This window comes from Centroberyx affinis, unplaced genomic scaffold (assembly GCF_046629955.1).
Source record: "Centroberyx affinis isolate AG114_WGS23_722 - 3 ecotype Tasmania unplaced genomic scaffold, CSIRO-AGI_Caff_v1 ptg003322l_1, whole genome shotgun sequence".
NCBI lineage: Eukaryota > Metazoa > Chordata > Actinopteri > Beryciformes > Berycidae > Centroberyx > Centroberyx affinis.
In genome coordinates this window covers 28147-50596 of record NW_027281323.1, presented here as the reverse complement: position 1 = coordinate 50596, position 22450 = coordinate 28147, and the positions used below count along the sequence as shown (strand labels likewise).

At 44.2% G+C, this 22450-nt stretch overlaps 2 protein-coding genes across 2 annotated transcripts; both read right to left on the bottom strand.

Moving 5' to 3' along the window:
* Window positions 1–436: 436 nt before the first annotated feature.
* LOC139660490 (Krueppel-like factor 15) lies at window positions 437–6228 on the bottom strand. The gene is made up of 3 exons (XM_071538649.1): window positions 6096–6228; window positions 4059–5293; window positions 437–3082 (listed from the first exon to the last, which is right to left on the bottom strand). Exons 2-3 carry the CDS (start codon window positions 5225–5227, stop codon window positions 2914–2916), a joined length of 1338 nt encoding a protein of 445 aa, XP_071394750.1. The 5' UTR covers window positions 5228–5293; window positions 6096–6228; the 3' UTR covers window positions 437–2913.
* Window positions 6229–14841: 8613 nt separating this feature from the next.
* slc45a3 (solute carrier family 45 member 3) lies at window positions 14842–20843 on the bottom strand. The gene is given in 8 exon segments (XM_071538643.1): window positions 14842–14985; window positions 15942–16220; window positions 16846–17111; window positions 18192–18664; window positions 19248–19351; window positions 19353–19361; window positions 19795–20036; window positions 20379–20843. Coding segments are annotated over 8 exon segments (1683 nt in total). The 5' UTR covers window positions 20545–20843.
* Window positions 20844–22450: the final 1607 nt, after the last annotated feature.

Sequence of the window (22450 nt, the reverse complement as noted above, 5' to 3'; positions counted from 1 at the left end):
TTTCGTGACTGGATTTGAAGGCTATGGTCAGTGTGCAGAGTAACTGGTGATTTGCTAATAGTGGCACACTGTCTAAACTAGGCCACATCACTCTATAGCTGAAGATTATGCTTCACAACAACAAAATCAATATATCATATACTCAATATGTAAAATAGCAGTGGGTATTCAACAATTCAACAACAGAAACTGCATACTCATATGTGCATTGAAACTGAATGTCTTGTCATGCTTTTTCGGGACATTTTTGCATAACTCCCAAGACCTCGGAACGATCAAGTTAATTTCCCATACTTTTCCACCGTTGCGTAAGAACCCACTTATTACTCTAACTACTCCCATCTCGTCCTCAACACAGCTCCGGCAGATCTCTCGGACGAGCGCTCCTCAAATGACAACAAGGCAAACGAGTCGGGCCTTTTCAGTTCTTGCTCTTTATTTCTGTAAATAGGAAAATAGCATTTCTGGTATTCAAAAAATACAGCCTGCGTTCCAACGGATATACAGGCAGGACCGAGACAGAGAGAGACAGAGAGAGACAGAGAGAGAGAGAGAGAGAGAACTGGATGATGATTAGGGAATACAGGTCTGGATGTAGGTCAGTAGAAGCAGCCTGGGGAGGCTCAGACACAAAGACAGCGCTGGTTCAGACAGATAAACATGTCTGCCCGTCTGTCTGCTTTTAAAAAGGGTTCCTACATTGCTATGCGTGGTTATTGTCAAAGAATGAAACCTAACGTATCCGTAACGCTACGAGACGAATATAAAAACGTATAACGAGGACCGTTGCCATGTGAGTGAATGTGCATCGCTACATGCAGAGGTGCTCTACTTTTGAGTTCGTCCGAAAAGCACCGATTTCGCTCGCCGCAGGGGTCAAGACCGCCAGTGGCCTAGAGTGCGTGGTAACGAAGCGGAGACCATTCAGTTATTTGAAGCTTTCCGCTTTCAGTTATAGAGTAGCACCGGTTAACAAGCACCGCTGTTTTCAGATCAGAGGACAGATGATAATGGTGACTAGCCACAGTACAGTTTAACCTCCCGTGGGGGGGGGGAGGGGGTAAAAAGAAAACAACAAAAAAAACAAAAATGCATGTTGGCATTTTACGGTTCCGCTACATTTCGCGGAACTGCCCGTAGAGCACAAGGGGCCGCTTCCACTTCCCGCTTAACACAAGTGCACTTGAGACCAGCAGACTCAGCTTAATGGGTGGTGAATGGGCAAAGAGTGGGACTCCAAAAATCCCAGATCTGTAATCAGTCGGTGACATTCCACAGATTGATCACGCTACAATCAAACTCACATGACAGACCGAAAAAAAACAACTCTCCAAAAACATTACTAAATAGCTTAATGCACTGATTGAAAATCCTCTTTGATAAAAACATCTATTTAAAGGCTACAAGCTCTGTACACATAATGTTAACATTGTCTGTTATGTTCAGTACACATATTGAGTAGGCTAATACAGATGATTGAATAGAGATTAGCTGCCCTTCCAGGTTTTTAAATCGTTAGCTTTCCTTGCTGCTGTAGCCAAACAGAAAAAAAAAGAAAAGTGTTTACAGTAGTTCTGTTACTGTAGCTAAATGAGAAAAAGCAGAATTTCACATCACTTTGCACCTTCGAGCCAAAGTATAAAACACACACGTCGAGCTGTTGCTAGGCCACATGAGTCGGCTGCACAATGATTTCAAAGGCGAGAGAACAAAGAGCTTATAAATTGTAGGTCACGCAACAAGGGTGTCGTTTTCATGCTCTCGCAGGGCCAGAACAAGGATTTCTGGTTTGGCAACCCCCGGTTCAGAATCACAGTTAAATAAGAGCAGTCACATGATTAACAGTACAAAAGCAGGATCAAGTGAGGTTTTCGTGACATGGACAAAAGGCATCGATTGAGGGGGATACTGGGGCTGAGAAAAAAAAAGGCATACAGGCCGAGACGGGGTGGATTGCGATTGGGGCGAAGGCGGTAAAGGCCGGGGTCGGACGCATGAAGCATCCGAAGGTTGAGAGTTCTCCTCAACCGGTTTTGTCTCCTCGGACAAAGTCTCAGTGTTTCACTCCGAACATCAAGAGGCTAATTCATGGCGAGTGTGAGCACTGAAAATCCATTTAGTATGATTTCACTCTATAGAGGCGGCTGTCAAACGGAGCCACGTGAATCCATGTCCACCACAGTCCTTGTGATCAGAACACATGGCATGAGTGTGACCCAAATATAGGCCGAACAAACACAAAGTAGCTTTATACTTTGACAATCACAACAGCCAACAGTGTTTGCGTATAAAAAAAAACGACGAGAAGCTTTATGCATATGGACCCTGAAGTTTGGCTTAGAGCAAAGAGGGCAGATAGTAGAAGTTAGACGATATCATTAGTTGTCGCTACTAGTTAACATCCTGCTTACAGCAGCACTTTGTAACTGTGTTAAAGAAAGTGCTGTAGGAGTATAGTTATCACTGCTATTAACAGGAACGATAGTGCAAGCAATGGGTTAGGACAGCTGTTGGTGGGACAGCTGTTGGACTGGCTCCTCTTATGCGTTTGTCATCCGTGTGTGTGTGTGTGTGTGTGTGTGCACGCGCAAAGGCCAGAAATCCATTGTCAGCTGAGCAACCTTTTTTTCCTGAGGTGGCTGTTAGCTCAGTGTAGCACTAAGACAAGCACACGTCTGCTCTGAAGGAACAGTGAGAGGTTAAGAGACGGGACAGGAGAGGAAGAGGACGACAAAACAGCGGGAGAGGAAAGACAGGGAAAGAGAGGAGGAGGAGAAACAGCAGCCAGCTCTCAAGATTTATCTGGAAGTTCTACTCGTGAAGCACCAAAAGTCCTGAGGGAGACCCAGACTCCCCTGGTCGGGTCGGGCGCAGGGCAGGGGTGCCGGGCAGGGTTCAGGCCAGGTCGAGGTGTCACACAGTGGCTCTGATGATCCTGCTGGGCCTGGAGCTGCGGTGGACCTTAGTGTGTTTGGATAAATGGTCACTGCGGGCAAACTTCTTCTCGCACAGCGAACACTCGTACGGCTTGATGCCAGAGTGAGAGCGCCGGTGGCGGGACAGTTCGTCAGATCGGGAGAACCTGGAGACACAAGAGCAGACATCCGGGGTTTGGACACAGGTACACAGAGAGGTGCAGGAATACACCACGTTTTTAGGAGATTGGCCCATTGGTCAGTTTACCCATAAAGTGATGAGAACACAGAGACCAAAATTGTCCTGTTTCTATAGGAAGTGAAGGTGGTGGGTAGTGGACTGTGTACAGCTAAAAATCACTGCACAGTGGATGAATACGTGGTTATTCATCTGGAATGGTTCAAAAAATAAAACTGGCTACATCAGCTACACTGAGTTAATGATATTTCATTGTTAACATTTATGAATCTACAGGCCAAATAATAAAAAATACCATAAACTTTTTATCACTAAAAGGTCAGTCTTCATACTTTGGATAATGCTAGTGGCTAGGGCTGGGCGATAATTCAATATTCTCGTTTATCGTCTTTCAGTGGCATCATAAAGATAAAGATGATATAATATAGATAATTTGATATCGTGACACACATTTCTGCTGCCTGAATTGATGATGACAAGCAAAGCAAAGGTATGGTAGGAATATTATTTGAAAATTTCAGTTTTGTTTGACACCACACCTAACATTACCATTCGGTTCAATGAGATGAACATTCATTTGACTATTTAACATGATTTTGTATACATCGTGATATATACTGATATCAAGAAAAATCCGTATGATTATCATGATATTGATTTCAACCATATCGCCCAGCCCTACTAGTGGCCTATTATCACTCAACATAGTGTATGCTAAAGTGTTAGCATGGAGCACCAGAGCAAATGATCTACTAGGGAGACACGGATGATTTTGGTGTCCATGTGCTCATCACTTAACAGGTAAGTTAACCAAGTTGGTAAATTGAGATTTGTACAATCTCCCCAAAACTTGATGTATTCCTTTAATCTTACATTATTTTTGCCCATGTCTGACTTTTCACTGTAAATCCCAGTAGCTTTACACAACCCATCATGCCACATACCTCCAGCCACAGTCAGGCCAGCTACACGTGTAAGGTTTCTCTCCCGTATGCCGGCGGAAGTGGGCCTTCAGATGGCTGCTCTTGGTGTACATCTTCTCACAGCCCGGGTGCGAGCACTTATGGACCCTCTGAGTCTCTGTGGGGGGCGCTCTGGACACCCGGGGGGCCACCGCCTTCAACAGGCCGCCGCCCTGGCCCCCGACCCCCGTCACGCCCGTGATCTCCAGAGTCCTCATTGTGATGGGCAGAGGGGCGATCTTCACGTACTTCTGGTCGGCCGAGCCCGCGTCCCCGCCGCTCAGCGCCACCAGGGTGGCGGGGGCGGAGGAGGGCACCTGGGAGGCCAGCAGGGTGAAGTTCTGCCCCGCGGCGCCCTGGAGCCCCACGACCAGGTGGGCGAGCCGGATGCCGCCGGCGGCCCCGGGGGGAGAGGCGGCCGGGGCGTGCGGCTGGGCCAGAGGTAAGGGCTGGAGCTGGAGAACCAACGGAGCGCCCAGGAGCATCGGCAGGGCCGGGGCGGATGGCGAGGGGGTCATCGGGGCGGAGGGGGAGGGGGAGGGGTCGGCCGGGCCGGGGCTGCGCCGCTGGCTCCGAGGCGTGTCTGGACCGGGGGAGCACTGGGAGGCGCTGGTCCCTGGGTCACTGTGAGTCACTAGGGAGGAGGACGGGGGCTCGGTGGAGGATGGGGATTCGGTGGAGCTGCAGGGGGAAGGGGAGGCCTCTTCTTTAGCGGCCAGCAGCCCGTCTCTGACCAGCTCCATCTTTTCCCTCAGGAACTCCTCTATGTCCTCCAGGGTCGGGGAGAACGGGGAGGGCAGCCGGAGGGGGAATTCCGGCAGCCTGGGGTCCTGGCTCGCAGCCTGGCTCACCTCCTCTCCCTCTCCCGACGCTCCTAGAAAAATATGCAGTCGGCCGCCTTCTTCTTCGCCGCCGCCGCCCTCCTCCTCCTCCTCCTCCTCCTCCTCGTCCTCCTCCTCCTCGTCCTCACCGGGGCTGGAGCTGAGCATGGCGCCCAGCTCCCCGGCCTCGGGGCTGTAACAGGAGGCCGAACTGCCCCCCTCGCTGCCCGCTCCCTCTCCCAGGCCCAGGGAGAACAGGCTGCTGCTGCTGCTGCTGTCCCGGAACAGGTCATTCTCCAAGCTCAGCGTTCTGCTGCTGACAGACACCATTGATCCAGGCCGGATACGGTGGGGAGGACGCCGGGGAAACGGTAACCAACACGGGAATCAACAAACCTGCAAAGGCAACATTGAGACGGACGGCAAACAATTTAGTGCAAAGCCTGGGTTTAGGGTTCCCAAACTTCCTCAAAGCAAACACCCCAAAAACAGATACACTTTAGACAATGGACCTCCATTTGATAAGATTTGGCCCTAAGAAATCCCATCTTAGAGGATTTTTGTTGTCAGACATGATTTAGCACAGAATTATATAACTTGTCTATACTGTAGGTGGGGCAGTAGCAATGGAGACAGTGACACCCATGATGAACACAGTCATCTTTAGACATTCTCTGGTTATGCTAATCTAATAGTGTGTTAAGTAAAAGTCAAATTAAACTATTCCTCTTTTTGCTGGGGGACCCCTGGGAGCCTATCGAGGACCCCTGCTGGCCCCCACACCCCGCATTGGGAGCCGGAGTCCTAGATGATGCTGCCGAAATATAAAAGGATCTTTGTTGCTGGCATCATCCGCCGTCTGAACATCACGCACATGTTGCAGCAGGGCCCGACACTTTAACACTGCGCTCGAACAAGGCGCCTGGTAAACACGGCCCGCACTGACGCGCCCATAACAACCATATGGCGAGGAAAACGAACCGCTGCGCAAACAAGTGCCACGCGAAAGCCCGCAAACAAAACACTTCGACCGGATTCGAGGAGGAGGGGCGCGAGACAACACGGCAACCCACCTGAATACAACTGTGCCTGCACTGGAATCCACGAGTCTCAAGTTCGGCTGGGTCACAAATTTCCTATTTATACTTCTCTGTCTCGATACCGAACAGGAAAATCCCACCGCATCCGCGAAACTTACCGTGTGCTATTCCGAACTGGGCCGCAACGGAGAGGCTGCGCCGTCGATGGGCTTTTATTTTCGAGTCTTTTCTCCGTCGTGTTATTGTGGTAGCAGACTCAGATCCCGTCCTTGCCACGGGTCCATGTTGGCATTCCTTCTCCCACCGTCACGTGACCGCATCGCTGCACAACTCGGAGGCACGGGTCCTATTCCGCCTCTCTGGTTGGCCGCGCGCGCGGAGGCTCGCCCTAAAAGGAGCGCTCTGATTGGCTGCCGCTCGATAAATTCTGCTTTGCCATGTGTTGATGGAGGGCTCGCTATAGCATCAGCAGGATACAATGTAAGCTATTGATGTTATATACATACATGAGGTGGACAAAATAATGGAAACACCTAACAATATATTAATATCAAGTATATAATAAGTAGCAGGGCCACCCCAGAGCAGCTTCAGTCCTCCTTGTCCTGCTGTCATACTGCATCCTGAACTGTGGAACTGTAATGGATATAGGACCTTTTCTTCTAGAAGGAAAGCCTCCAGTTGTTTGAGGGATGGAGGAGGTGGAAATCTACTTTCCATAAAGGTGCAGTGGTGTTTAGTGTCTAGATCTGCTGATTGGGGCAAAGGAAGGGGTTTGACTTCATCCTGGGGTTCATGAAACCACTGTTGAATTTATTTATCAGTGTGCAGGGAGGCATTTTCATCTTAGATTATGGGAACATCATGAGGGAACAGTGTTTGCACCCTAAGGCCTCATATTTCTTGGCCATTATACAACTATATAGAACAATCACCAGGCATAATGACTCCTATTTTAGGAGTCATTTTATTTTTAGAAAAAAAGTCTGAAAGATGACTCATCAGACCAACTTTGATTTGTAATCGCTGTTCCCCTTTGATGAGGCTGGTTCTCCGTGTTTGACATATTTTGTCATGATTTTCAAGCTGGTTCAAGTTTGTTTATTTACATATCCCTTAATCACAAGCTAGTTCTCCTTTCTACATTAAATAATCTTTGTGGCCAATGCTCCTGCAATTCATTGGCTATTTGGTATAGCCAGTAGCCAATTCATGATCAACACACCTGCAAAATCAGCACCAGTGATTAATATTCCCACTGATACGATTTTGTTCCATTCTAAAAGAGGATGTGAGATTTTCAACACATCCATGTGTTTAGTTAGGGATGAAGCACATTTGTGTTACTTTTCAACACAACATATGCTAATAACCACATGTGTTATTGTGTCTAGTTACTAACACATGTTGTGTTGAAAGTACCACAAATGTGCCAAACTAGACAGATGGATATGTTTGTATGATAAAAACTCTTCTTTAGAAAAACCTGTTATCCTTCCCAGGAAGCTCCTCAATGACCCCTGGTGGTCCCTGGACCCCACTTTGGGAACCCCTGCAGTAGCCTATATTATATTCTAGAAAACCCATATAGTGGGTAAACTTTGTCAGGAGAGTGAGTATGTTTTGTTCAAACTTTGAAGGAGTCATACTGCTGTTGATGCCAGCTTGCATAACGTGAACATAAGTGTTGTTATTACCACCAATTAGCATACTGTGATTGATAATGTGGGATACATTCGGAAATAATTAATCAATTCATTTAATTATCAGTAACTGCAAATCTATCTTCTCCAAAGTCAAGGCTTATAGTTATTAATTAAATGGAAAAATGTCACACATTTTTACACTTGAATCAGAATTTGGCATTAATAACAGTGTGTGTGTGTGTGTGTGTGTGTGTGTGTGTGTGTGTGTGTGTGTGTGTGTTGTGGGTGCTGCAGGGTCGGCCTGCTTAGCCAAACATAAACAATGATTCTAGTCACAAATCTAGTTAACCATTAACTCTTACCCTAGAGTGAATTAGTTATGCAGAAAGTGTGTGCATCTTATGATAAATGTGTTTATCTGCTACAGAGGCAGTCAACAAGAAGTTGGCTACTGACGTTGCGGTGTTATAAATTTCAACCCAAAGGACCACAGCATAATTTTTCGAAATTGATGCCATACCGCATTGATTTCAGTTGTAGGCTTTTGTGAAATATGATACATGGTTTTTGTAAAAAATCTCACCGCCAAGTTACTCAAGCAAGATGTGGGAAAAGCCAATTCCATTTGATGCAGAGGTCAAATTGATTGTACCCCTACCTCTGTCCAATACACACACACACACACATATCGATCGTTCACAAACTTTGGCAATAAAAATATGATGGCACAATAAAGTAATGGTGCTCTGAGTAATGCTGCCCCCACTCTAATAATTTGCCGTTTTAAAGAACTGCAATAAACCCAGGAAGGGGAAATAAGACCTGGGTAGTCAGACTAGCCCCCAATGCAAAATGAGTATCACCCTGCATTGTAAGGTAGATTTGGAAAGTGTAATGTATTGAACTGTGATGATTTGAAATTAAAAATTGTGATTTTAAATTTGGGAGTGTTATTGCTCAAATTGTGAGAATATGTTGTTAAAGGGGTCAGAAACACCAAAACATGTTTTTTAAGATGTTAACTGTTGTTTGAGATAGAAGACAATAATACTAGGCATTATCTCTGCATATAAGTGCATATATTGAATTGCCCATCTTTGGTGATAAGCAGTTATATCATTTTGCACTCAGTGTAGTCACTGGCCCAATGTATTGTAACAAAGACACTCACTGCAGACTGCCGCTTCTTGTATTTCTTCTACCTTCTTCTATTTATTACAAACAACCCGCAAAAAATATCCATCTTAAACAAGTATTGAGTCATAAAATCTTATTTTTATTAAAACACATGAAAAAATATGCCAAGGGGGTGTAATTATTAACAATGCAATACAATAATTCCACACTGCAAGTCAAATCTTCTCGGATCAAGTGTAGTGGAGTGATCTGTCTTATTCTGCCATGTGTCAAGACACCGACTCTTATTTCTAAAAAAAAAAAAACGAAACAGTTCAAACTGCACTGGAAACAAGTGGAATCGACTCACCCGATTGGTCGAATTTTTCATTTGTTTTAAGAAAAATAAGCTTTTATGAATGAATATGAGACAACATGCCTTAGTAAGAACAACATTTTTTGCAGTGTGGCATTTCCAGAGTGACTTACAATGAGCAGATAGGGATTCAGTGTCTTGCTGAAGGACACTTACACAGGATGGGGGTCTATAACCTGTGACTGTACAGTTATGGGTTTTTAACCGACTTTATGCTTCAGTTTGTTTCTTCATTGATCTATATCAACTCCATCTCAAGATGACATTTTTACCCTGGTCAAGCTACTTTTTGCCTTTGACATTTTTTAAACACAGATTCATATCAAGAATCAGTGCAACTCCCCTTGCCTGGAAATGACAGTTTCAAAGTCAATATAACCCCAGATTATTGGGCTTAGTCCAGATATTTGCTACAAATCATTTTCTATGGATCATATACTATCATTGAAGTCCACTGAGGACTGAGAGACATATTTGCTCATGCAGCTCTGGTGCTGCAGTTCAGTCTAAACATTGACCACATCAGACCTGGTTTTAGTAAATAAACCCTATGAATTGATGGTGTATTTCCTTTGAGACATGCTTGTGATGAAGGGCAATATAAAAAAACCAACTTCTTGATTCTTACACAATAAAATGTTGGTGTAGTACAGATGCTGTAGCTATTCTGTGCGTCTCCAGTTTGACTTTTCATGATGTATTCTAAAGGAAGAAACATCTCTAAACCGGTTGGGAGGAAAACATTCTTGCTCTTCCCAAGTCCTTGGCCCCTGGAAACTCTCCCTCTCCCTTGTAATTGGCCTCTCTGTAACACGGCGTGTTAGACCAGGACCAGTAATGTTGCTGCAAATTTAACTTTACTTGCCAATGACAATAGGAAAAATAGCGACATGGTAATTCGTGCTGGGACAAATGATGTCAGACGGAGACAGTCTAAGATCACAAAGAACATTTCTTCGCTGTGTGACCCGGCACACCGAGTCACAACCAGTACAAGCATTTTCTCCAGGCTTCTCCCAGCCAGAGCAAATCTGCAGTGGGCTTAGTTCCAACAACTGGCTGATAGGACGGTGCTCTTCTAATGCTTACGGGTTCAGAGACAACTGGTCCATGTATTGGGTCAGAGTGGGCTGTTAAAGAGAGATGGTCTCCACTCCAAATGGATAAGGGTTTGTCTACAAAAAAATATATTGTAGAAGATTATCTATGTGTGGTCTAGCTGAAAACAGCATCAAAGTGTACTTGATGCAGCTTGAAGGGTTGAAAAATGTTATTCATTAGAGTTCATATTCTAAAGGTGTTTAGTTTGACCACTAGGTGTCACTATTTACTTTCTGCCATTCATTTCTATGGGAAGAAAATAAAGAATAAAATCTGATTATCTTGAAAAGTATAAAAAGCAACAAAAAGTTCAATTCGTCTGCCCATCTCTTTAAGTACCTGAATATCGTAAAGTTGGAACAGAGTCACTAAAGTAGTTAGAGTCCAAAGTTCTGGAGAGAATAATAATAGAAGAACATTTAGACCATCATGGGACACTAAAACTCTCCATTGAAACCCATATTAATGACATTTTCTTAGGTGGGTTAGAAGTTCCTTAGGGCACGATGGCCCACTCCACCTAATCAACTGTAGGGGAAACTGATAAAAAATAGTGGGAATAGCATGAGTGTGCTGGCATTCAGCAAGCCCACTCACTCAAGTCTTGTTCTTTTCTCAGCCACTTATCTCCTCTAGACAGTGTCTGTCCAATGCCTTGTTACCACGAAACATAAATCTAATAGACCTTCTGGTATCTGCCTAAACAATCTGATCAGTATAAAACCTTACTGCTGGATTTCTATAGGCTTTTATTTATTGAAAATTGTCCTTTTAAGCACTAGATACCTCTTGTCTAAGACACATATCATTAACTAATTGATAATTGTAGGAATATTTCCCTGCATTAACTGAAACCTGACTTATACCCATCCCATTACAGATTGGGCATCACGTCCTAATGCACCACCATGTCCCACATTAATCAAAGGTGAGGGTGTAACAGTGATGTGTAAATTGCTCCTCATTTGAGATTCTGGCAGTGAAGCGTTTCCAACCAGACTGCAGGCAAACCCCCACACTTCTTCCAGCCTTCCTTTACTCTAATTATTCTCTAGGCGACTGCCTGGCAGTCCCAACTCCACACTCATAAATATCCAACTTTTTCAAAACTCAGCAGCCAGAAGACTCTTGCGAAGCAGAAAACATCCTCTTGGAATTCACTCATCATTGCCCCCCACCCTCTAGATCTATCATCTGAATACAAAATCCACTAAAAAGTATTAAAACGAAAACAGCTGGGGGCAGAGCCTTCTTCTACAGCCCCCCCCCCCCCCCCCCCTCCATTTAATGAATACAACCTACTATCTATCTTTAATAATGAGACATAATTACCATAAACAAACAAGATCTTGACCAGTCTCTGCATTACATTTGGAGGGAAATCTGCTGGACACACACACACACGCACATTTTCAGGAAGACATTTACATACACGCTCTAGCAACATGGTAGTGTTTCTTCTGTCTTGTGTTGATCTGAATCCATGCTGTTGTTGCTCTGTTTTTTTGTTGTTTTTTTTTGTGATGAAGCGGTTTATGAAACAACATCTCCACTTGACTTGATGCTGGCGTGCTGATCTGTGTTGTGTGATTTGTTGTGGTGCACAGAGGACCTCTGCTGGTTCAGCAGACTCATTAGTTTGACCAGAAGTAAGCCGGGGAAAGCACTGAGTTAAACAGACCATATGAAAGAATAAAAAAACATTAGCATACCAAATATGATTTTTATTATTTGAGTTTTGATATTTCATTTTATCTCAAGGCACTTGTCATTGTAGCCTTTCTATATTAAGGAACGAAACTGTGGTTAAAAAAATATGATGTAAAACCAAGGTGTAAAATCTTATCTGTTGAACCATAAATCAATAACAAGATCTTTCTGCTCAGTATATTAAATGAGGAACTTGAAGATGCATTGACAGATAATGTCATATTACTCATGACATACTATATGTCATGATTGTATGTATATACATGTGACACACACAAATGTCTCATTACTCATATAACACAATACATTCGATTAGAACGTAAAAAAAAGCATAAGGCTGATTCTCATATCTCAAGAGAAAGCCATTGAGGACCGAAGAATGTGATATCAATAAACACGACTGGCTCCATATGTCTCAGATATTTGTATATATGTAAACCGATCACTGCTGACCACTGCAAGTGCAAGCTGCTCAAAATAGATTCACAAAGACATTTCCAACAATGGACAATGGATCCAATGGAGATGCCGGTATTCATAATCATGAACATATGAAAATGCCAGCAGTGGTAGTATAGTCTCGTCGTGATTGTGCGGCAGAGTGAAAGCTAGAGATGTGTTTGTCCTTGGCACCGTGTGTCTGTCTGTTGATACTGACTGAGCCAACTCTACACCGCTGTTCAGCCGCTCAAGGCAAGACACACAGCAGCTGCAGCTGCTTGTGTATCGCCGGTAAAATGGCACCACAGTTTCCCCCTTTGTGCCTCCAGAGAGGGACTGACACCAGTGCAATGTCTGACTGAAAATCTGACAGATACAATGTAAAGCTGCAAAAAGTCAATACTGTCCCAGAGATGTTGACGTGTTCTGGTGCAGTTTCTGCAGAGGTGGAACAATACTTGGACAGGGTGTGGGGCAGATCATTTAGAAATGACATCTTAGTCACTGACCTACATCGCCAGCACCTCCCAGTGCAGCTCAAAATACTGGGACACTTGGATAGGAGGGTACTTTCATATAAAATGGTACTGATATATTGGTTTATAGCATTATTTAGCTGCTCTTTGCTGCTAGGGTGCAGCTGATCTCCCATAGACGCCAAACAGAGCATATGGAGGAGAAGGTTGCAGCATACTGCACCACATGAGGAGTCAAAACTCCAGTGTGGTTTCTTAGCAACAGTACACAGCAGGATGTCGCTCATAGACTCACAATGCACAGGCCCTCCCGCACCCTCCCTTCTACAAGAATAAAAACACGTTTCATACATGAACATAGATTCTTTGTGTACTGTTTTGACACTTGCTGCACCCACAACAAATTGCTCCGACTATGATGAAAAAGCCATTCACATCTCATCACTGGCCTTGAGAACTCGGTAAGAATGTAATGCTACATTTGACACATCACGTGTGCCATGGTGCTTACTGAGCGCTTATTGCCTGTCACAGTAACCGATAGCTCGATTCTTGGATCGTTTTACCCCAACTGATCCTCGAACCTCTTTAAACCCTCAAGGAGGACTACACCTCTTTCCTCACAACAACCACTTCCATCCATTAAACCTGCAATAAGCGATATCAGACCTTATAACCAGCCCTGAAACTAACGTGTGCTATGTGGAGATTAAATTGAGACATAATGAAATAAACAAATATCCACACAGTTTTCACCTCTTTTCTAAAGCTTGTTGTCAAATTGCGCTCCGAAATGAAGCTCCTCCCGCTCCATTCAGCAGCTTTTCTTTTTTTTTTAACCTAGCTTATCTCCTCCCTCGCTGTTTAAAAGCAGCGCTCTTCCCCCTCCCATCCCTGAACGTTCTCATAATGGCGGAATCGATGAAGCGAGCGAGTAAACTTGTTAAACTAGTAAACTTGTTAAACTAGTAAACTTGATAAACTAGTAAACTTGATAAACTAGTAAACTTGATAAACGAGAGAACTTGTTAAACTATCCACTGAGCAATTTTACGTTGATTAGACGTTTAAAACGCGTCTAAATGGCCCATAGCCGTCTAGGCTAAATTAAGTTTAAATGGGGTTGAAAAGTGAAAGTTTATTAGATGTCTATACATAGACAAAATTATCCTAGGCTATATGAGAGCTACGCATAGACGCAATGTTGAAATTACTTCTTGTGCTCAGATAATTATCTTGTAGGCTAGTCTACAGGACTTCTCTGGTGCATATTTTTGGTATTTACAGATGTTTATTCATTGTATACGGAAGAGGATTAGGGCCACGTGAAACATTTATTTGAGTTCTGAGTTTAAAGTCAGAATTCTGAGATTAAAGTCAGAATTCTGAGATTAAAGTCAGAATTCTGAGAATAAAGTCAGAATTCTGAGAATAAAGTCAGAATTCTGACTTTAATCTCAGAATTCTGACATTAAAGTCAGAATTCTGACTTCTGACTTTAAACTTGTTAAACTAGTAAACTTGCTACCTGCCTCTTCACTTGTGATTGTGGAACATGTAACCTTCAGCGGGAGAAACGCCTGTTACAGTGAGACTAACCCCACTGAGCAATTTTACAGGACTTCTCTGGTGCATATTTTTGGTATTTACAGATGTTTATTCATTGTAATAATGTATTTACTGCTTGGTCTAAAATGGGTCTATACATAGCCATAATAATCTTGGGCTATATGAGAGCTAAAGCATAGACGCGACGTTAAAATCACGTCTTTTGCTCAGTGGGACCGGCGACACTTCTCCGTAGATACGGTTAGCTTAGCTGTTAGCCTTTATGCTATGCTTTATTTACAAACGTGTTGCGGTTTCTGTCGCCCTCTAGTGGTCGGAAAATCGCTTATTGCAGCTTTAACAACAAAATGCATTGCCCTCCGCCTGTAGCAGCTATCACTTGGGGTGTAGTTCTTCCACTCTGCGCTCTGTGGTCGTTCAGCCCTAGAGGTGAGGTCCCCTGCAGCCCTCTGGGAGGCGCGTGAGCCGGTCAGCGCTGGAGGTCGGCGCGGCTGTAGACGACCCCGGTGGAGCAGAGGAAAGCCAGCAGGCTGAAGCAGCAGGCCGTCGCCGTGTAGGCCCGCACGCTGTCAGCCTGCTGCACGATGGAGCCAAGACACATCGCCGGCAGCACCTGCGGCAGATAAAAGAAGAAGCTTTGTTTTTTTTTTCTTCTGATTTATTAGATAATCATACAGCGGTGAGTGAGAGGAAATGCAGGCGAGAAGAAAGGCGGCGACGTGCCGGATCATGTAGCAGAATGTTGCTGCAGGTGTAGGACGCCCCAGACACTTTCAGGTGTTATTCTTCATCTTCAAGTCCCCAGATAGGATTTAAAAATAAAATAAATACTACTACTACTGTTACTTCTCCTACTACTACAACTACTAATAATAATAATAATCATCATAACAGGATTGACATATACAAAGAGTTTAAAAATAAATAAATAACAGCCACCAGGATGCCCAAGACACTAGCATGCGTTATTGTGTCTCTCCAAATCCCCAAATCAGATTTTAAATACATAAGTAAGTAAATAAATAAATATGCCAGGATGCCACTGACATGTTCATAATTTTGCATAAATACCTGAAAAAAAACCCTGAACATTTATCTTCTTCAGTATGAAGAAAAAACATTAAGTTGATTTTATCCAAATAAACCCAGTTTCAAAGGAAAAAAAATATATATATATCAATACTGTATGTTTGTTTGATTTAATATCAGCTGGACTGAAACAGATAAAATCAACTAAAATTGTTGACGTGTCTGACTGTTCTTGGATCTGTCTAACCTGATAACGCATACTTGAATGAATTTAGTTTGATGGAAATCCATCATTTAGATGCTAACAGAACAAACACTTTTGAAATGGCATTATGAGCACAATGGTATATATTTCAGTTCATTCATTTGAGTCAATTTTATTAATGAGAATGCTTCATTTAATTTAGAATGACTTAATCCCATGTGATGGAAATTTCCCATACAATTGAAACATGTAAACCTTACTAAAAAGAGTGTATATTAACGTATGTATTCTGAAATATAGATTAAAAAAAAAAAAATCAGATCGCCCAACCTCACCTGTGAGAGCAGGTAGGCACTATCTAGTAAAGCCACGTCAAAGCACATCCCTCTCTCTGAGACTGGTGCGGAGTCTTCTTCCCCTCCGTCATCTCCCTCCAGTAACAGGGAGGTGTGGGGGGAGCCGACAGGGGGAGCTTCCCCGGGGAGGGTGACTCCCCCTGGGTGACCATTGCCATGAAGAGTGGCCGGATCGGAGGAAAGGAGGGACCTGGAGAGGGCCGGGTCGTCACTTTTACCGCGCTGGAACGCTCTGGGCTTGGGAGACTTGAAAAAAGCCTGAAGGAGAGGGGAGTGAAAGAAAGAGAGGGGCAAAGACAAGGGATTAAGCGCTAAAACAGAGATCACTTACTGTTTCTCAGATGAAGAGGAAGGATTCACATGTAATCAACCACCTGTACATCAATTAGATTTATAGAAAAGCATGAATTTCTGCTTTTTTCCCCCCTTAAAAGACACTATCCTCATATAACTTACATCAGTGTTATTCTACTTATATGATTTATACTCTTTACATCAGCCTAACAAGGTGGATAAACTATATTCCACACATAAAAAGGAGCGTAAATTGAGTTTAGGTGGGTTTATCCTCCACTACATCCCTGCATATAATGATACAGTGTATATGATATATGCAGTGATGTTGAGGTAAACAATGTCCAATTGGTGATCATCATAATGCAAATGACAAACCATTTTAAACAGTGCTTTTAAACAAAGACCCTATCCTCATATAACTTACATCAGTTTGACACTATTATGATAAATTCACCTCTTAAATATTTATGTCTATACTCAATTCTATTCTGCAAATAGAAAGGTGGGTTTACCCTCCACTCTGTCCCATACAGTATATATGTTATGCAGAACAGAAAGGGCTTGGAGGAGTGTGAGTGGGACTCGCCTGTCTGTCAGAGTGGTAGAGACACAGCAGTGTGTATGGCAGGACCTGCAGGACGCAGAGGGTGTATCCCGTCACGGCGGTCATGGCGGTGACCGTCAGCACGCTGTCGGTGACGGTCATGGCGCCGGTGGCCAGCACCAGCAGAGCCACGCTGCTGCCGTACACCGCCCTGGCCCCCAGCAGAGCCACCCAGCGGCCCATCAGCACAGAGCACAGCACCGACACCACACACTGCAGGAAGAGCCCCATACTGGCCATACGCACACCTACAGGCACAAGCGTACAAGTGCAGAATGGAGTTTCAGTTGTATACAAACGTTCCTTGGAAGCAGAGCTGCTCATTGGTTGAGTTAAACCTAAATGGGCGGACTCAAAGAACCACTTACTTGGAGTGAATCCCCCAAGTTAGGGATGGGATGATATGTTTATCTCACGATACGATACGATACGATATGTGGTTCATGATTCAATAGAGCCACAATACGATGTAATAAATACAATTTAAATGACAAAAAAAAATCTGATTGTGCAGAATTATGTTTATTTCTGGGACACAAATCTTTCTAGCGATGGAACTGGCTTGATAGAATGTAAATTTAAAAATGATAATTATTATAATCAGAGCATGATAAACAAGAAACAATATGCAAAAAAATCAGGGGATTGAATACCTTATGCAACTTGTCAACTTTATAAGTGATATTACATTAAATGTAATTTGCTGATTTTCTGAAGTTTATCTCTGCTTCTAATGCTCTTATAATCTGCTGGTAATGCATCACAATGCACTTCAAGTGAAGTGTTACCCATTGTTTTTATATATTTGTGTGGTTGAATCATTGTATGCCGGCCTTGCTATGTTATGCTATGTTGTATTTCAATTTTGTTCTTGCGGTTGAGTTTCATTTGTCCGTCTTTTTGTGTCGATCAGATTAGATTAGATGAAACTTTAATGATTCTGCAGGGGAAATTGAGTTAAATAATAGGATATATAGCAAAGAAAAGCAGAATAGAAAGTCAAACATAAATAAGAAAGGAGCAAATGGGTGGTATGACACATAATCCAATGAACAATTTCAACACTAGAACATATTAAGTAGAAATACATATGAATGAAAAGTTTGAAAATATATGAGTAACAGCATGTGTGCAGGCTGTACGTAGGTACATAGGTAAATGGCAAGCTGGAGTTAGGGTTAGGGTTAGGTTAGGGTTGGGGTGGGGGGGGTGATGTTAGGGGGGTCTGGTTGCCACCTGATCTTCCATAGTCAGTTGTCATTTTCTTAGTAAAATTAACACAAAGCGTTTATAGAGGATTAAAGAGAATACCCAATATCTCACCCTACCTTCGTCATAGCGTTTCCTTTCCTGTGACTCTGCCTTTGCGTTCGGCACTCCCTGGTACAATCCCTCTCCCAGAAAGTCAGCGTAGAAGAGCATGAAACTCATCAGCCCCATCCAGCTACACAGCTCCGCCAGAAACAGCTTCCGTATGGCCGCCGGCACACGCATACACATTCCATACACACGTGGCGGCACCGACACGCATGTCGATGCACATCGGCCCATCGCGAGATAAAAGCACTGCGCCCGAGGGAGGAACGGGTGAGGGCAGTATCTGCTCCGCCAGCTTTTCAGGGGGCTCACGCCGGCCGTCTTCCTCTTGCCTCCTCTGCTCCCTCTCTCCTCCGGGATGAAGGCGGTGGTGAAGAGGCAGCCGAGGAAGATGAGGGTGAGCAGGGCGTAGACGAAGGCCTCCTGGCCACCTAGGTATGCCGCCATGGGCGTTCGGCTCCAGTCCACGGCAGGCAGCAGGAACCTGAGAGCAGAGTCAGAGTTAACGGCATGGCTCTCTGCTGAAAGATGAACACTAGAATAAAATCCCTTCTATCTCTCCTTATTTCTTTTCCCAGCACTTTGCCCCAAGTGATCGTTCTTTGGTCACAGGAACATTGTAAAGGCCCTGACCTTTGTGCCTCCTTATGTTTGTTTGCTTGAGGAATTGAAGCGTGTTGCCGCTCTGGATAAGAGCATCAGCTGAATGCCTAAAATGTAAATCTAAATTCAATACAGTGGTAAACAGGGCACAGAAAGAGAGAAATGTAAGCATATGATAGCCAAGAATAGGATAGAAAAGACAGACAATAGAATGAGGCTGCGTGCAACAGAGTCCCTGAGACAGAACGATAGGAAAAACAAAGCCAAGTGATATACAGTGGATAATGATGGGTGTCCTACTTCAGGAGCAGCCTTAAGGTGATGATGAGATAATAGGCAATGACAGCGAAGGAATGATTTAAAGTTCGCAGTCACACACGCATGTACATTGGTGTATGATTGGAAGACAGAAAGAGAGAGACGGAGCCAGTAGGAGGTAGAGTATTTGGGTGCGAGTGCCTTACCCCAGGCAGCCCCCCAGGCTGGTCATCAGGGAATGGACTGAGAAAGCTCTGCGGTTCTCCTCCTCCCCGGGGAAAAGGTCTGACAGCAGGGTCGCCAGGACGGTTTAGACAGGCCTGAGGAGCCAATACAGGGCTTAGCTGACACCTAACATGGACATGGTTAGTAACATGGACCTAGAACCAACACAGTGTTTGAGCCCAATTACTTCTATGATCCTTGATGATCTCTGATGATTCTGTCAGGTAGTGATTCTCAACCTTTTTCTAGTCATGACCCCCATTGAACATATCGAGAAGTCCCCTAAAAATAATTATAATAATGACTAATAACCTTTTATATTGTAGTTATACATTACATGTATTTCCCAATTTTTGTGTACGCTATGCACAAATTTGACAGATCTTTTTTTTTTTCATTAAATTGGTTCCACATTTTTTTTTGCCCACCCCACACTCAGCCTCTCCTGCAGTTCTCCAGTGCCTCCCCACCGATTGAGAAATGCCACTCTAAGGTCTAGATGTGTGCATAGTTCAGCCACTGCCTCACTTGTCCACAGAAGTCCATCAGACATACAGCCGCTGCCTGCAGTGCTGCTTCCAGCCAGTGGGGGCACTGTGGGGACAGCAGGACGGCCAGGCGCCCGGCCTGGGGCATGACCTGCAGGCCTAGCAAAACTCCCATGCTCAGCACCCAGACAAACGGCCGGCGTCGACCAAAACGCCCACGCCACGAATCGCTCGCTGAGCCGATAATTGGCACAAAGATCAACCCCAGAACTGGACACACCCCTGATAGAGAGAGGGAGACGGAGTTACTTGAATGACATCTGTTGCTGACATATTATTATAACACAACAAAGTACGTGGAATGGGTAGGTAACACTGAGAAAGAGGAAATGCCAGCAAGACTTGCTGAACAGCTTTGAACCGCTGCATCTTGGCACGGCTGGTTTACCTCATAAATCTTTGATCTCAGGAGAATGACACTGATGCATTTCAGCACATGGCTGACAAAGGCCATGTGCCCGAATGCATCAGTTCTGATCATAAGTTTTTGTTCTTAGTACTGCAAGTGTTGTTGGAATTACGTCGACTCCCATGACCTGCAGCGGTCACGGTTCAACCACTCACCAAGCACCATGGTCATGTAGCGTTCCTCCATACCGGCCTGCAGCAACAGAGGCGGGATGTAGACGGTTCCTGCAGCCATACACACCTCCACCCCACATGTTAAAACGTTCACCAACAACAGCTTACACACCAGGCCTTGCACGGCCCACTGATGCTCCCCCTGCATACCTGATTTCTACCCTTTATATACCTTTGCCTCCTTCTTTCCTACCTTCCTTTTTACAGTCTTGTTTGAATGTAATATCTCCGCTGTGCACGTTAAGAGTCATGTTATGAACTAATTGGTCCGTGTCAACAGAACATAAATAAAATGGCTCTCCAGAGGGGCTTTGGTGGGTTGTCGGCTCGGGATGATTTCCATTGCATCATGTCTGTCTGGGGCTGTGTGAAAACAGAGGGAAGAGAGAAGTCCTCTTCAGATTTCAACGAAGACCACCTTCTTTATTTTCCTTGCTGACATGGCAGACAAACGCTGCAATGGCAACGGCTGAGGGAAATGGAAAATGGGTTCGCGAGGATAAATGAATTGTCCCATCGGAGGCAAACTTGTGGCCACGTCTCTTTGTACCAGCGTGGGCTCTTCATGTGGAGTTCAGATAGAAGCATCGTCTAGGTCCACCATACTTGTACAGGGCCTAAGAAACGGGAAAAAGCACCTGTCAGCAATATCATCATCTTCAGAGTACTAGGCATTTCTTATCAGATCATTCTCGTGCACCAAATAGTCCGATTCAAATCAGTTGCACAATGATTGCCCCTCCAAAGAGCGAACTTGAGGAGTAATGTTGCATCAGAATAAAGGATTTCTCAGGGTTTGTTGATGCCGATCCAGAGGTTCCCCCCAGGGCATTTGAGATGATGATGGATTTCTCTTCTTAACGGTAAGTCACTTGACAGCATTCCTGTCCCGCTACACACCTTGAACAACGGTATGTTGATTCTCAGCAAAATTAATAGACCCTTTTGACTCCAGACAAGGCAGCCAGGATTTGAGGTATGTCCTTTGGGGTGTGAATAATCTGTCTCCAACACAAGTGTTAAATACTCGCTGCTGGCAAGGAATGAAGAGTGTGTGTGGCAACTACACTATTTATAATGTTGACATGTTCAGTTCTGTCAAGATGGTTCTTTCCTGATGTTTTATCAGTTTGGTTTCCTTGGTGGGATATACGACCAACAGGAGAGTCATGCAGACACTTCTAAACCTTAAAGCACTCACAGAACTCTGTGCTACTGAATAACAACCCTTCACCCGATTCCTCATCCTTCATCTGTGGCCCCATGTGTTAAGTTTCAGTCACTCATTAAACAAGAACCCCATGTCTCTGTTAACCATTCATCCTCCGAGACACTATTAAGCATTAAGTAATCAACGGTTCTATCGCTTCACTCGCCACATAAAAGCCCTTTGATCCCCTCTTTAAAGACAAGCAACAAAGTGGTGAGAAATGCCAACAGCAGCTCACCCAGTCCAATCACAAGTTCCCTCTGAAGATCAGCAGTGTGTGTGGCAGTGTGTGTGTGTGTGTGTGTGTGTGTGTCCATTCCAGTCATCCGTGTCGGGAAACGATGATAGGACAGGTGGAAAGACACTCCCGCCAAGAGGTAAGGAGATCCCGGCTCTGGGGGAACTCGGTTTAGGAACTGAAGGATCAGTTTTCTTATCGCTCCCTCTGGGGAACCTGTGGGCGGACCTGCCGCCTCATTACAACATGCCAGCCGTCCTATGACAGCTGGAGGGTTTGGTCTTATGGGCAATGTGGTATCTTTGGCTGATTTCTTTCCCCGCTCTAGCACAGATCCTGAAATGAATGGTTTAGCGGTGACAGGATGGAAGTTCTCTCTGGTGCTAGGAAAGACAAAAGGTTTAGGAATGCTGCTTGGTACTGGAAATGTCCATGGCACAAATCAACAAGTGCTCGTCTTAATGGACTACAAGAATTTATTAAAAAAACAACTTTTGTGATAGCAAAGGTTAAAAGCCTTTATTTTACATTGGCAATCTGACAAGTTAAAGCTACATTGGGCAAAATTTTTATGTAAAAATACACCAATCACAAACTGGGGATTTG

Bases quoted from the DNA above. Each gene is read 5' to 3' on its own strand.
- LOC139660490 (XM_071538649.1), bottom strand. From the start codon at position 5,227: ATGGTGTCTGTCAGCAGCAGAACGCTGAGCTTGGAGAATGACCTGTTC. The intron at 3,083-4,058 runs GTATGTGGCATG...TTGTGTCTCCAG, and splicing joins TGGCCTGACTGTGGCTGGAG to GTTCTCCCGATCTGACGAAC.